Source organism: Rattus rattus, chromosome 6 (assembly GCF_011064425.1).
Source record: "Rattus rattus isolate New Zealand chromosome 6, Rrattus_CSIRO_v1, whole genome shotgun sequence".
Lineage (NCBI taxonomy): Eukaryota > Metazoa > Chordata > Mammalia > Rodentia > Muridae > Rattus > Rattus rattus.
Window position 1 is genome coordinate 58,732,476 of NC_046159.1, and position 16,225 is coordinate 58,748,700.

At 48.9% G+C, this 16,225-nt stretch overlaps 1 protein-coding gene across 1 annotated transcript; it reads left to right on the plus strand.

Annotated features, from left to right (window-relative positions):
* Nucleotides 1-4,069: 4,069 nt before the first annotated feature.
* Nucleotides 4,070-11,987, plus strand: Prokr1 (prokineticin receptor 1). Its single transcript, XM_032905086.1, has 2 exons — nt 4,070-4,625; nt 10,996-11,987. The coding sequence occupies exons 1-2, from the start codon at nt 4,141-4,143 to the stop codon at nt 11,690-11,692; spliced, it is 1,182 nt and encodes a 393-aa protein (XP_032760977.1). The 5' UTR covers nt 4,070-4,140; the 3' UTR covers nt 11,693-11,987.
* Nucleotides 11,988-16,225: the final 4,238 nt, after the last annotated feature.

A 16,225-nucleotide genomic window follows, 5' to 3' on the forward strand; every position in this document is an offset into this window, starting at 1 on the left:
TCAACTAGTCTTCAGTATAAGCCAGAATTGTAAAGATGTAGGCTGCGATGCCAGTAAAACCAGAGCAAGGGCAAACAAGCAAAGAACAAAGCCTCCTTCCTTGTCTTCTATAGGTCTCTGCTCATAGGCAGCCATTAATGGATTAGCTGGACCACAGCCTGGAAAACACTCTAATACATCGCACATATATGTATATGTATATATGATATATGTATATGATGTATATGTATATGACATATGTAAATGTGTGATCTATATGTATGTGATGTATGCAAATGTATATATATACATTTATATATCATATATATTATATATATTAAATGTATATATATGTGTATATATATGGAAATAGAGTCATTCTATTAGTTCTAATCTTCTAGAGAACCCTGACTAATACATATTAGTATCAGGAGTGGGGTGGGTCCTTTCACCTCAAGTGATCTGGATTTAAGGTAGGTCTTCCTATCTCAAACAATCCAATTAACTAAAAATCCCATATAAATGTCTCCAGAGACTTGGGTTTTTTGTTAATCCCTATGAAACCAAGACGACAACTAAGAATAGCCATCAAGCTGCTTTTGTTCATTGGTAGCCACATGCTGATACAAGTCCCAGAGGCCAGATATGGGGCTGCAAAGTTTGATGTTTGCTCTGCTGAGTTTCAGTCTTGCTTTATCTGATATTTCCTTACTGTCATCCTGCCCCTCTCTTGGGGAATGGATATGGTTACCCTATGATGTTCTAAATCAGAAATACACAACATAAGAGACAACAACAGGAGCTCACAGTAGAGGGATGGCCCAAGTCTTAGAAGAGAGTCTGAACACTAGTGGGACTGCTAAAGACTCTGAGGACGTCTAAAGTTGGGGTGAATACATTATTTTGTTTTATGAGATGGCCACGAACCTTCGAGAACCAAGCATGGAGTATTGTCATTTTAACGTGATGTATTTGGGCATCAAGCTGGGTGGTCTTCTGCTGGTTGCTCCTGCGATTATCCTGATGGAATTTAGAATTATCCAAGAGACAAACCTCTGGGCACATCTATGAGGATATCTTCAGAAAGGTTTAACTGAGGAGGGAAGGCCAATCCTGAATGTAAGCACCGCCATTCCTTAGGCTGAGGGCTCAAGCAGAATGGTAGGAGAAACTAGCGGGGCTCTACTGGTTACCTCTTCCTGCTTCCCACCGGCAGACGCAGCTCAACCGGCCGCCCCCGCACACTGGGGTCGCCATACCTTCCCTGCTGTGATGGATCGTATACTCTTAAACTCAGGGCCAAACTAACCTTTACTCTGTCAAGCTGGTTTTGTCCAGTGCTACAGCAATGAGGATAATAATACAGGTAGCTTCAGTGCTACCCACTCTATAACAGGATTTGCAAACATCTCTTTGAGACCCTGTATTTATTTGATTTTAAGGAATTACCTGGAGTGGAAATCCTGGATAGTAGGGAAAGTCTATCTTTTTTTTTTTTTTTTTTTTTTGAGGAAGCATTGTCCCACAGCTGCCATGCCATTTTGCACCTCTGCCAGTGCACACGAGAATTAGACCTGTTTACAGTTCACGCACATTGAAGGCTTAGTAGTATTCAAAGGTATGCCCACGCTTTGCTTTTCTTGAAATCGGTTCTTTGACATTGGGTTCTTTGATAACAGTGACTAGAGTTGCTATGGGGATTGATGTACACACCTAAATTCTCACTTTCAATTATTTTTTTCCAGTTGTGTATTTTAGATGGGATTGCTGGCTGCGTGGTGATTTTTATTTAATAGGTGGAAACCTGGTCGTACTGCTAAACAGACATGGCATAGAGACTTCCTTCTTGCATCCACTCACTCTCCAGAAAGCCCTTAGAGCCTACCACAGAGGCCAGGCAGCTGACAATGCTTTCAGCTGAGGGCCACAGAGATAAGCCCAGCGCTCCCAGTCAGGGAGAGTAGCTGGGGAAGAGATTATTTGCCCTTTGAGGGCGCCAAGCTCCCGTGACCAGTCTGCCCACTCGGGCGGCAATGGGCCAGTGAACCTGAGGTACCAGGTGCTCAAATCAGGCAGAGCCTGCTCAGGCCATGCAGAGTCGCCTTAGAGTTGGTGCTCAGGCAACACGCTGAGACACCCACTCTGTATCCAGATACCTCAGCAGGCTCAACTTCAGTAGACTCAGGAGTTCATCTTGGAAGTCAGGAGTCCCCAGGGTGGAGGACAGAGAGTGAAAAGTAGGGACAAAGGTGAGAGGAAGGTCCGGGAGAGACAGTGGGCGTGAGAGGGAAGTCACTGCATATGGGCGGGAACATCCAGGCGGGGCGGGGACAGCGTGCTGTGGGCGGGGCTGGCTGGCCCTAGCCTCTGCTCAGTGCGTCCGTCCGCGGAGGTAGCAGGAACCCAGCTGCCACCCGAGCACGGAAAGACCCTCAGAAGACAGAGGGGCTCCTGGTTCTTGCTGCAGAGCTCCGGAGAAGCGTCTGGGATCCTCATCCTGGTCTGCAGGTACGGACGGCTCCGGAGACGCTCTGGGAACCACGTGTAGAGAGAGGGTGGACTGAGCCTAGACTGTCCCCCACTTACAGCCTTAGGTGAATGAAGAGGGTCTCTCGGGACTGCAGCCCTAGCAGTAGAGGACATAGGGTAGTGGGTTGCTCCTCAGAGCCAAGGACAGTTCCGGGAAAGACCAGGGGACAAGTCCTCCAACCATCCCTCTCTCTCTTAGGCGATTTTGGACCGTTTCTTTAAATCCTAACTTTGAGCAGGGCTGGCTGCATTCTTATAGAGAGGTTCCCCTCAGAATGGATGTGCCTGGGGTCTGGCAGGATCCGCTGGCGTTTCAGCTCTGCCTTCTGCCTCTTCAGAGTCCACGAAGAGCTGTGACAGGGTACAGGTGGGACAACTCTCCTGGGGTGCAAAGGGACACCAGCCCCATCCTCTTATCCCTGGGCAGCAGGCTTTGGGGGGAGGGACCTTGGGGTAACTTACTTTCTCCCTTTTCCAGGATCTCAGATTGGGCAATCTTCTTTCCTTCTGACATTTAGGGTGTTTTCTAGACCCTGATCCTCTCCTGTATCCAGTTCCCTGGTCTGATGCCGTGGGAGAAGTGTAAGGGAAAAGTCAGGTGGGAGATTCACATTGACAGACCCTCTCCCCGTCCCTGCTCTGTGGGGTGCTGGTCTCTAGTCTAGGATTCCCTGCAGCTGGCCTGAGTACTGACTTGTGTGGTTCTGAGGCGTAATACTGACTCTTTACTGATCTTTACAGACAGTATCGATCTGCCTGGAGGATGTTAAAACCCTTCGTGTTTAAGCTATTAACCCGAGGACACACCTCTCACCAAGGGGTTTTGCTCTCAGGTCTCTTCTAACCCTCTAGGTTAAGTGACAACTTGTGATTGTGCCCTTCGACTAGAACGAGCCTTGGCACATACTGTGCCAAGCTTGTAGAGCCACCACAGATTTCGACAGGGGCGTGGAAAGCTTGCAGAAGAAGCCCTCCAGCAGGAGAGCTTTGTGAGCTGTGGCTCCAGGCTCACTTCTCTGTACAGAGGGTTCTGCGTTCAGGGCTCTGTGAATTTGCAGTTGTGCTTTTGCTGAACCCCAAGATAATGTCCTTTCTTTCCAGCTGTGGGAAGCAGCAGTTGTTACCTCAGAACACAAGGTCGAAGTTCAGGGGTTCAGACAGGGACTGGCGCTTGGGGCAGAGCTCCTCTCTGTACCACATTCTCACCCTGGCAGCTTTGGTCTTTGAGGAAGAGCGTAGCTTTCGGTCTCCATTGGAGTGGAAATAAATGAAGTTGGAGCCTTCCTTCTTCATGGTCCTCCATCCTTCCCCGGCTGAGTGGATATGTGGTTTGCACTCTCCTGGGTTCTCTCATTCTTCCTTCCACTCCATTATCTCTGTGTGCTGTGAGCAGGTGGCTAATGGGTCTGCATAGGTTTCAGGATGATTTTAAACCCATCCAAGGTCCGCTCCCACATGTAGCCAATTGTGCGTTATGTCTTTCAAAGGTTTAAAATGGGACTCAGATACTGGGCCCCTCAGATGCTGGCTGGGAAGATCTGACTCACCGAGGAAGAGCCAAGTGCCTGCAGAGAGGCGTCATCCACCTTGCAGACGCCAGTGGGACAGCTTCAGGGGTGTGCACCTGCCTAGATGGAGACCACTGTGGGGACCCTGGGCGAGAATACCACAAACGCTTTCACCGACTTCTTTTCTGCACGTGATGGCAGTGGAGCCGAAACCTCCCCCTTGCCATTCACTTTCAGCTATGGTGACTATGACATGCCCTCGGATGAAGAGGAGGATGTGACCAACTCTCGGACTTTCTTTGCTGCCAAGATTGTCATTGGCATGGCTTTGGTGGGCATCATGCTGGTGTGTGGCATCGGCAACTTCATCTTCATCACTGCGCTGGCCCGCTACAAAAAGCTTCGCAACCTCACCAACCTGCTTATCGCCAACCTGGCCATTTCGGACTTCCTGGTAGCCATCGTGTGCTGCCCCTTTGAGATGGACTACTATGTGGTACGCCAGCTCTCCTGGGAGCACGGCCATGTCCTGTGCGCCTCCGTCAACTACTTGCGCACCGTCTCCCTCTACGTCTCCACTAACGCCCTACTGGCCATTGCCATTGACAGGTGAGAGAGAAGCGGGTGCTGGCTGTGTCCTTCCCTGTAGTTGTGTGCTGATGGCGTGTGTCTGTATTCCACTGACTGGACGTCTAGCGGAGGTCAGGGCTGGAGGGAGCTGAAGCCTGAAGTTGGGCAATAGGGAAGTCTTTGATCACTCTCTGTGGATGTTCTCCTAGATGTGCCTGATCTCTTAGGCATGTAGGAGGAAGTGTGGAGGGGTAAGACTACGTTATAAGGAGTTGCTTCTTGAAGCACCGTGAAAATCCGGAGGGAATTTCATAACTCATCTAGACCTTCTCCCAGTACTAATTGACTTTTAAGTAAAATTGAAGGAGTTGGTTTCAATAAAAAGGTGGAGGGGGAGAAGAGCATGTATTTGCTGACTTTTGTTAACGGTGTCTTAATCCCACCCCACCCCACCCCTTACCCCTCATGCTACAGTACAAGACCTGCTCTAGTGATGGACAGAGACATTGGGGAGAGTAACCTAAGTTAATTAACTTTATGTCCTGACCGCAGTTTCTCCTCCCTCCTCTCCTCCCAGTCCTCCCCTGACACCCAGCTGCTCCTCCTCCGAAAAGGGGAGGCCTCCCACGGATATCAGCTAGCGCTGGCATATCAAGTGTGTGTGTCTTTCTTATTCCTAGATGTTTGACTTGGTTTATGTTTGTGCTAATAAGCCAGGATCACCATGACTTTAGGGAATCTTTGCAAGCTTCTTTGTGCTTTTGACTCTAGGTACAAAGCACCTTGTTATGGTCTATGAGCAGCTTCCCCAGGGGCTAGTCCGGCTCCCCCGTACCTGGACACGAATAGTTTCTCATCACCTGGAACCTAAAGCACAGGTTCTCCTTGTTCCAAGGCCTCGGGGCCCTGCCTGAGGTGTTTGACCTGGGCTCAAAGTCAGAGCAAGGGAGCACGTTTGCTGGACTACAGCTGGGGGTAGGATGGCCCGGGAAAGGTCAGCTTCGAAGGAAAGGGACACCAAAGAGCCTGGCTTTAGGACCACTGAGAGGCAGAGCCCCTGCCTCCTCTCCCCAGAGAAGGATGTCAGAAAGTCAGCAAGCTGACAGGACCTTGGTCCGGCACACAACAGGTATGTTGAGGTCCTCAATACAAGTTACTGACTCTGGAGCATTCAATTACTCAGTCAGAGAATTTAAATAATCCTAGCAGAGGATACAGTCAGCCAAGATATGTGCTTCCTGAGTGACTTTCACAGCTGCCCTGGGCAGACTTCTGCAGCTTTGTCTCTGGCCTTCTCTGAAAATGGAAATGCTGCCTAGTCTCTTAGCCCAGGAACAGGGCAAATCAACAGGACCTTTTCCTGGGCTTTCACATTCCTGACAGCTTTACTCAGGAGACACTCTTGGCTATTGGAAGTAGCCAGTCCTGTTGCCGCATGAGAGTCATTCACCACCACTGAGGGGAGGGGGAGAGAAGCCAGGAAAAGCCGAGGAATACTGGGGTACTCTTAACACATATTGATCAACTACAACACAGGACCAATACCCTCAATACAGCTCAAGCGTGCACTCCTCTTCCACACAAAACTCAGCTGCTTGGAAAGACGTGGACATCTCTCTGCAAAGTGCCAACGAGACACGCTGAGAGATGGATCAGGTCATGCTTTGCCCCGGGGAGAGCTGTTAGCTCAGAGTGGGCTTCTGACTGGAAATTAGACCCAGCTACTGCCTAGGCTTTCCTTAGTCTTAGGCGACCGCCTGCTCCGGCCCGTGAAGTTTTTGTTCTTTAGACTGAGATTTGCCATCTTTGTCCCGAATGGCTTTTAGTTTACTGTGTTGCTATCTCCTAATTTCAGTTTTGGGGCCTAGGAGTCATTAATTTTTGTCTCTGGTGCTGTTCGAAACCCAACAGCTTTTCAGGTTTGATTTTTCTTAGCTTGGGGTAACAAATTTTTACCCAATGCATCACCAATACATACCTTGTTGGTAAAATGCCTTTGTTTAGTGAAATTTCTGCCAGAATAGTTAATGTGTGCTTGATTTGAATCTCTTGGTGCCCTCCACTTACCCCTGGGCTATGTGGCCTCTTCTTGCCAGGCTTTGAGGGCAGTAAGAGACTCTAATGTGCCGGGTTGCTTTGAAGGTAAAATGCGATCTTACCTACAATGCAAGGTGTTTCTTTTCCTGTCTTGGTATTTTGAGACTGGATCTCATTGTAAAGCTCAGGAGGGTTTTGAACTCACAACCCTTCTGCCCCATGCATCTGAATGCTTGGATCTCAGGTGTGTGCTGCCATGCTTGGACGGACAATGAGAGGTTAAAGGGCCGAATAAGGAGTGGCTATCCTGGCTCTTAAATTAATATTAAAAGGCCATGAGTGACAGTAAACTGGAATAAACTGGAGTGTTTCCGGTGGGCTAGGAGTTGTTTTTATGGTGTTCGAATCATAATGGAAGGCTAAGAAGCAAGCTGTGAATTGTTGCCTCACAGATCAGTTCTTGCTTTCACTGTCTTCCTAGGTGTCAAGGTTGGGAAGTCTCTCATCCTGGCCAGTCTCTTCAGCATTGATCAGCATTGATCAGTTGTCCTGGTCACACTTGTCCCTGCAAAGGTTCACTTGGCTGTGTAGTCCCAGCCTCCTCTACCTTTGGCTGTCTGATTCCAATGTCTCTTCATTCTGCCCAGCTGCCCCTGTGAGATCCAGCCTCCCTTTCAATCACTCAAGTGTATGTATGTTCTTTCAGAAAGAGTGCCTACATAGAGGGACTGCTTAGTGTCGGGCACTATTCCGTAGTCTGGGGATACTGTGGTAAGCAAAATAAAACATCTGGCTCCTGACGAGGCTATATCAGAGGGATGAAGAGAGTTCTCTCTCAGACAAAGAACCATGGAAGGTAATTTCAGAAATGAGAATACAAACACAAAAGCACCAGCAGAAACACCAAGAGTGCCTGAGTGGGAGAGCTAGTCTAGACAGGTTAGGAGAGGTGTCTCTGAGAAGACATGTGGATGACCCAGGAGTGATGCAAAGGGTCCATGTCGTGAGGACTGAGAGAAAGTGTCTCGGAGAAAGGGACTTAAAAGCACCAAAGCCTGGAGGAGGATCAAGCCTGATGCGGTCCAGGAACAGAGGGAAGGCTTTGTGGCTTAAGGAAGGCAAGGGAGGCTGTAAACGAATGGCCCTTCTTGAACGTAACTCTGGTTTCTTGCTGAAATAGCTGATAAGTATTCCAAACTTTGCAAACCGAGGACCGGAGTGAAATGACCTGTTGAAGGTGGCACACCTGGCTGGGCCATACCTCCTGCCAAGCTCAGCTCTAACCTCCCAACTGCATTTCTGGCCTTCGGTTGCTTAGCACTGCAACACACCCCAGGCTCAGGCAAAGTAAACGCATGTTCGTCCCTTCTTCCAAAAATGATTGTGGTCTTTCTGACAATGAAAGTTTCTGTTCACTCAGTGCCAAACCAATGACAGGGTTAAGTTTTATTAGTTATTAATACTAGGTGCCCCAAATTCACTGATAGCAAAGCGAGAAAACATAGACGAGATCTCTCCAGACAAGGAACTAATACTGGCGAGATGGTGAAATAGTAAGCAAGGGTCACCTTCGCAGTGAAGTTTGGAGAAGTAGTCAGTGTAGTGGATGAAGGAGGCAGCTCAGAGGAGGGAGAATTTAGTGATCACCAAAAGGGAGGAGAGGTCTCCTCAGAGGCTAGGCCGGTGTTTGAAGAAGCCAGAGGTGACAATGCTTCCAGCGACGGCAGAACCCTGGGGAAGCGTGTGAACCAGGGACATAATCTTCAGAACAGTGTTCAAAAGGAATGGGGTCGTATTTCAGAAGTCATAAAAATCCACAGAGCAGGACAACCTAAGGGGTCAGTAGGATGCTATAGGAAGGTCTCACTGCTACCCCAGTCCTGGGGAAAGGCTCTCGGCCCCCTCTTTAGTGTGGAAACAGTGTGCCATCCTTGAGGTGTCTGTAACCTGGTCTGCTGCTTGCAAAATGCTGGGAGACTCCTCTTCCTCTAGCCTGGTGTGCGGAGGAAACCAGCCAGGGTCTGTGTTGTCCAACTGTGCTGAATCATGTCACCCAGGCTGAAAGCACAGATGCCCCTGATGAGCTCATCAGCTGGGGTTGGCCGTTCATGCTACGAGCAGCCAGAAGCTGCTACGACCATCCTCGTGGTAGACCATCCTCGCGGTAGACCATCCTCGTGGTAGACCATCCTCGTGGTAGACCGTAGATGGAGACGGGAGTCCCACACTCTGCCGAAGCACCTGACCCTCGGTTATCACACAAGCACTACAAAGCTATTTCTTTTCCGGGGAGCCTTTATTCGTTGTTTCCTGTGAACTGTTGGCTTTGAGTGGATCTGAACGGAAACCCCTGTGGTTATGGACACAGAGCAAGTGAAGAAGCCATGTTCGTAGGGAGAGAAAAGGAGCTGCCAGTGGTCTGACTGCTTCAAGGAACATCAGAGGTAGGAAAAAGTCTGTGGCAGAGAGAAAAGAGAAGGGTTGTTAAGATTTGGTGAGGGTCAGGAAAGGTCGGGTGAAGGGAGCAATGCCGTTCCTGCTGGCAATGGGGGCAGCATTTGCCTCTCCACCAAGTGGGCCTCTTCGCTCTCAGTCCTTCAGAAAGGTTGAGATCACCTAAATGAAAGCATGGGCTTGTGACTGTAAGCTTCTTACTAATGTAAGTCCCAGAGTGAAGGCCAGTGGAAATCTCTGAATAGTTTTCTGCCCTTTGCCTGTTGGCGTGTGTCTCAGTGATGGTTACTGTTTACTGTGAGTGTGGTCATTGCCTGGGTGAGGATCTTGGATCGTATAAAATGACTGGTTCAGTCTGAGCATCGGTATTCATCCCTGTACTGGCTACGGATGGGATGGCTGCTTTAGTTCCTATGGCCTTGTCTTTCCTGCTATGTCACCTCAGACACATGACTGTCACCTTAAACTGTGAGGCAGAATAAGCCCTTAAGTTGCTCTGTCAGAGCATTTTATTCACAGCTCAGCAGCCCCCCCCCCGTGTTGATGTGATAGGAACCCAGAGCCTCTACATGCTAGACCGGTTCTCCACCACTGGGCTACCCTCCAGACAGCATGATGCTGCTCTAAAGGGCCCATGCATATGTGATGTCAACCGTGCACATAACCCAGTTCCAGTTTTTCAGCACTAAGGAGTTGCCTAGATTTCCAGGGATGCATGCTGGTGGCTGGCCAGCCAGCGGCCATCTGGGGCGTTCGGAGGGTAAACATGCCCCATTTAGCTTCTTTAAACTTCTGGAGCTCAAGAGAACAGGGGCCTCACTGCAGTGGTCCTCCAGGTCCACCCAGTGTAGCGTGATTCCTTGTGAAATTAAATCAGAAAAACACAAGAAGGGATCTTTCTTCAGATCAAAGTCCCAAGAAAGATGACTTCAAAGGGGCGTTTACCAAAGCTACAGAACGGGTCTGGCTCTCCGTCGGGGCCCTGTCACGTTGCCACCCACACTGCTGGGATCAGCTATGGGCACACAAGTGTTTGTCTCCAGTGCTGGTCAGTCCTTTCCACTTCACCCCATCCTTCTCCCAACCCTGCCAGCTGGGCAAAACCTTCCCGGAAGCTGGGGCTCCCTGCACAAGTGTGTGTGCACTCTGGGAAGGGCGCCATCGTGCCACACGGGTGACTCACACCCCACAAAGTGCTCTCTGCTTCCTGGACCACTGTGGTAACAGTGTGGGTTCTCTGGGAGAGAACAAAGGCAGCATCTTAGATTGCCTGATGCTTTGTGGGTTAAAAAAAAAAAAGAAAGAAAGAAGAAAAAGCCACGTGCACGTAAATTGATTTTCACATCAGCCCTGTGAGGTGAGGGTCTAAATGCTTTCTGTCAAGGGTCTTGTGGCATGCGGCCTTGAGAAAGCTCCTCATCTCTCAGCAGCCTGTATCTTCCAGGTGGAAAATGAGGTAAATACATTCTTCCTCTCTGCGTGCAGAACAATGCTTTCTGAAACGTGGAATGAAAACAAAACTTTGGCCCATGCTTTGGTTGGAAAGGATGCTTTTTCCCATCAACTAGTTCAAGGTGGAATTGCCAGGCTTACTTAACTTTGAACTTTGCAGACTGTAGGAGACATGCTGGACCGGTGTCTGGCCAGAGACCTGTGAGACGTATAATTACCACATTTAAAAGGAATGTTCACCATTATCTTTCCAGTATATGTCAGATTTAAAATAAGCCATCTAAATGCTCAGGCAGATACGAAAGGCGAGATGGGAGGAGTTAGAGGTGGAGCTGAGGTTTGCTACAGAGCCCTGCCCTGGACATCTCCCTCAGGTAACATTCCCTATTGCTGTGTAGTGTCCTCAGAGGGAAATTCTCACAGGCAGGTTCCTTCCGTGGCTGACTCCCTTTCTGTTCTTCCTCAGGTATCTGGCCATTGTGCACCCTCTGAGACCACGGATGAAGTGTCAAACGGCTGCAGGCCTGATCTTCCTGGTGTGGTCCGTGTCCATCCTCATCGCCATCCCAGCCGCCTACTTCACCACTGAGACGGTGTTGGTCATCGTGGAAAGCCAGGAGAAGATCTTCTGCGGCCAGATCTGGCCGGTGGATCAGCAGTTCTACTACAGGTCCTATTTCCTTTTGGTCTTCGGCCTCGAGTTCGTGGGTCCTGTAATCGCCATGACCCTGTGCTATGCCAGGGTGTCCCGAGAGCTCTGGTTCAAGGCGGTGCCCGGCTTCCAGACAGAGCAGATCCGCCGGAGGCTGCGCTGTCGCCGACGGACGGTACTGGGGCTCGTGTGCGTCCTTTCTGCCTATGTGCTGTGCTGGGCTCCCTTCTATGGCTTCACCATCGTGCGTGACTTCTTCCCCTCCGTGTTTGTGAAGGAGAAGCACTACCTCACCGCCTTTTACGTGGTGGAGTGCATCGCCATGAGCAACAGTATGATCAATACGCTGTGCTTTGTGACTGTCAGGAATAACACCAGTAAGTACCTCAAGAGGATCCTGCGGCTCCAGTGGAGGGCCTCTCCTAGCGGGAGCAAGGCCAGCGCTGACCTGGACCTCAGGACCACGGGGATTCCTGCTACGGAGGAGGTGGACTGCATCCGACTGAAATAAGCAAAATGGTGCCACAGCGCCCGGGTGCACACCGCAACGATGAACTCGGCTTTCTGTGGAAGGCAGAGGAAAGAGACAACCGCTTAGACACACTATTCAAGGGGCACTGAAGTGTGGAATTTCTGAAATGGAGATCTGAGATACTGTCGCTGGTCAGGGTTCACTGGATGTCTAAATTTTGCAAGAGTAGACACCAGTGAAAGTCCTTTGACAAAATGAAGTGGGGATTATAGCCAGGAAATATGGTTTGGAGGGTCTGGAAAAGGGTGTTTGCAGAGAGAAGGCAGAGCAGGCTGTGTAGGACTCTCCTGTCTGTGCTTAGGGTGGAGTACCTGGGCTCTATGTGGGCCTAGCTCACCTCTGGCTGCACTCCCGGGCTTTTGTTCAGGTCTAGCATTAGCAAGCTTAGAGCAAGAGCACAGGAGAGTTTCCCAGCTCTGCTGCAGTCCTCTGCTCACCTCAGAATCCCCACTGAGAGGGGACTTAGCATGAGGACCCATGGCTAAGTTCTAACCACCCACCCCCAGCTCGTGGTCACCTCTTAGGCCTAGGGCTCTGCACACAGACAGTGGGGGTGGGGGTTCCTCTGGAGCATGGACTTGGGGGAGGAGCCACATGGACTCTGGGTGCCATTTGCATAGGGAATTTTGGGTTCTGAGTCATAAGTAGACTCACTTTGAGCTCGGGTGAACATGATTTCCTCACTTCATGGTCCACTCACTGCAGGGGAGAAGGAGATGAAGAATGGGAGGGTAAGGTGGGACCTCTTACCCTGCACGTGTGCAGGTTAAAGGATGCTGTTGCTCCATATCTCAGCTTCTGTGCCCTGGACCACTCATGCTCCTTGGATCTTCACGCTTCTGTGTTTATGGAGCATAGAACTCTCAAAGGTATAAACATAGCACCTCGCTCTCCCATCCCCACTAGCTCTCACACAAGATGTGTTCATCCCAACTAGTCTATTTGATGAGGTCCCCTCATCCACTGGTATGATGGGGAGAAAGATTTCTTAGCCACTGGCACCTGACTCTTGGCCTGGTCACGATCCTAGGAATTAAGACTGGATGCTCTTTCAGAATGAAGGTGACCTTGGAGAAATCACCACAGTTCTGCTCTTCAGCACAAATGAAGACTTGTATGTCAGGGGTGCAGCCTGGACGCTCAGGAAAAAGAGATTGACCAACAGCAAGCTCTAGGGACCCCACAGACATTTGAAAGTCTCATCCCACGTGGTAACTCGCCTTCTTAGTCTGGCATTTAGATTTCTGGCCTGAGAAAATCTGAGGCCCAGCTTTGACTAAGTCATCTACACAGACCTGAGATGAGACTTTCTGAAGACAAAGGTAATAACCTAAGAAACCTTGTTAGAATTGTTGTGAGATCAATCAAATAATGTATGGAAGATATGCTGTTAACCATCTGAATAGTAAAGTATCACCACCATCATCACCACCACCACCATCACCACCATCTCTACCACCACCACCATCACCATCTCCATCACCATCATCACCATCTTCTCCACCACCACCATCACTACCACCACCACCATCTCTACCACCACCACTACCATCACCACCACTACCACCACCATCATCACCACCACCACCATCAGCACCACCACCATCACCACCACCACCACCACTACCATCACCACCACCACCACCACCATCACCACCACCACCATCACCACCATCACTACCACCACCATCACCATCTCGATCACCATCATCACCATCTTCTCCACCACCACCATCACCACCACCATCTCTACCACCACCATCACCACCACTACCATCTCTACCACCACTACCACCATCTCTACCATCATCATCATCATCTCCACCACCACCACCATCACCACCACCGCCACTATCACCACCACAACCTCCATCACCATCTCCTCCACCACCAGCAGCAACAGCAACGACGGTGAACTAGCAACTGTGGGATGACTGGACAAAGACAAACTTGTATATACATCTCATGTATCTGTCACTCTAACCAGCTCTTCTCCTCTCAATGCTCTTCATGTGAGTTGTTGTCCTATGCCCTCAACAGTGTATCATCTCATCATAGCACATTGGTACAAACAAGACCATGAGCTTTCATGGCAGGTACGTAAAGGAAGTGGTCCACATCCACAGTCAGGACTGAGCACCAGGTTTCACAGTCTCCAGATCAGAGCATCCTCACAGACCATCACTCCACACATGTTCCCAGCCAGCATGACCGATGCCCCTCAGCTGTTTTTATTCTGAGTGTGCAGAGCAGCATAGGGGCCGTGTCCCTTCCCTCAGATCCCATCACAGGGCAAGGCATTAATTAAATTAACCTGTGCGTATTTTCTCTCCGAATACAGGCAACTCTATATTTGATCACAAAGGTCTTTTAATGGTTTATTTCCCAGAAAACACATTTCAACGACCCATTTATTTGTTCTTATTCAGTACCCAACCAGATTCTCTCAGAGGATAAAAACTCATTAAAGTACAAACCAAACACAGAGGAACAAACCCCTATTTTTATTTTAAACTTTATTACAATAAAATTGAAAAAAAAAAAAAGGAAGAAAAGAAAACCACATACCAAATTAACCAGACCAAAAGAGTCCTTTTTTTTTTTTTTTTTTTTAATCTTAGTAAAACCCCATATTGCATTATAAAATGGCTAAGTTAGTTTGGGGCTTAGAAATGTTTAGATGATATAATTTATTGGAATTACGTTCACTGTTCCTCCTACTAAAGCTAAATAAGAGTTGACTGTTAAATACTTGTTATTTTTTTTAAAGCTCTGACAAGTTTTCTTCTGATGTTTCTCCTAAAACGTATCAAAGCTTCACTCACCTAAACCGTCTGTAATTCCTCCAGATATTGGCGTCTGCTTGTGACTTTACAGTGAATGGTCGTATGGATGGAATACCAGTAGACGTACACATATGAGCATGAGCTGAACTGTGCCGTCATTTCTCCCTGGCCCCCATCCTTTTCTAAGCTCTAGTCTGATGGTCTTTGAGAGAACATCGACTAGATTCCAGATCATAGGAATTGTGAGAACAGCACTGCTTCTCACTTCTCTGGCCTGGAGCTTCCCGTCTCCATCAAGAACTGTGGCTGATTTGTGTGCCTTCTTCCCTATAGTCTTGGCTGATTGAGCCAAGAAGACTTTTCAGCATCCGAGTCCTCAGATTCGAAGTCTGTGGACCTGTTTATGCCAACTCTAAGAGTAAACCCATGAGCAGGCCCAGCGTCTGCCCATGCAGACAGGATGAGGGAGAGACAGAAGAATCAGTGCTGTATATAGGTTCCCTGGACTAACAGTTCAGACCATGGACTTCTTAAAAACGAAATAAAATAAGTAAACAAGCAAACAGACCCTACACACAAAAACCCACTAGTAATAAGCCCAACAAGATGAGGCTCATGAGACTTAAATTCTCTAAATACTTTCAGTGGTCAAAGAGATATGCTTATATCCCACACAGAAGGATATGGTTTTTGCAAAACCATACCATTTCCATAACTAAGAGAGGAAATAAAACGTAAATTCTTAAATCAAAGACCTTAAGACGGGTGATGTGGTGGTCACCACAGCACGCTCTGGAGCATGAAGCAAGGCCCATGTCTGTAATGGACGAAGATGCTGGAGCACTTGTAAGATGAGAGACCATTATAAATCTGACTCCTGGTCTTGAAAAACATGAGTTCGTGGCCAGCCTGGTCTATAGATCAAGTTCCAGTACAGCCAGGGCTATTACAGGGAAAACCCTGTCTTGAAAGAACAAATAAACAAAATAACAAAAATAACAACAACCAAAAAGAAAAAAAAAAGGAAAACACAATCTTTTGTAACCTGGTCTCATAGAACAGTCCAGTTTCCTTCCTAGAATGTGAATATGATGTTCAAAACTCAGATACTACAGTCATGAAGCACGGCAAGTGGGGGGAGGTGTGGGAGGGGAGCATGAGGTGGGGGAGGGGTGAGGGAGATGGAGGTGGGGAGGGAATGAGGTGGGGGAGGTGTAGGATTATGGGGGGAGGTGTGGGAGGGGAGAGTGAGGTGGGGGAGGATGTAGGAGGGTGGGGTGAGGTGGAGGAGGGTGGGGGTGAGGTGGGGTGGGGTGGGGTGATATGGGGGTGCGGTGGGGTCAGGAGGATGGACATGATGGAGTTTAATGTCACACAATTGGACACTCACACAATTAGACCTCAGGGCTCCTGAAGCTGAGCCCAGAATTCTTCTGTCACAGAATTCCTTGGTGCAGGGTGCATAACATCTGAGAGAGGGAGGATTCTGTCCAAGAATCCTTGAGATGTCTATTCAATCTACCTGGCCTTCTCTGGGGACCCTTAAGGAGTTTAGCAGAGACATTTCTGGCTCCTTTGCAAGCCAAGTTTTAGCTCATTCTACCCCCTGGATCTCACAGCCAGCCACAGAGGCTCCATGGCTGGGGGGTAGGGGGGCTGGCTTCCAAGCTGTTTCTGAGGGCTTTATTTACCTAGCCAGAGGCCCCCAGGAATGTAACAGAAAGAG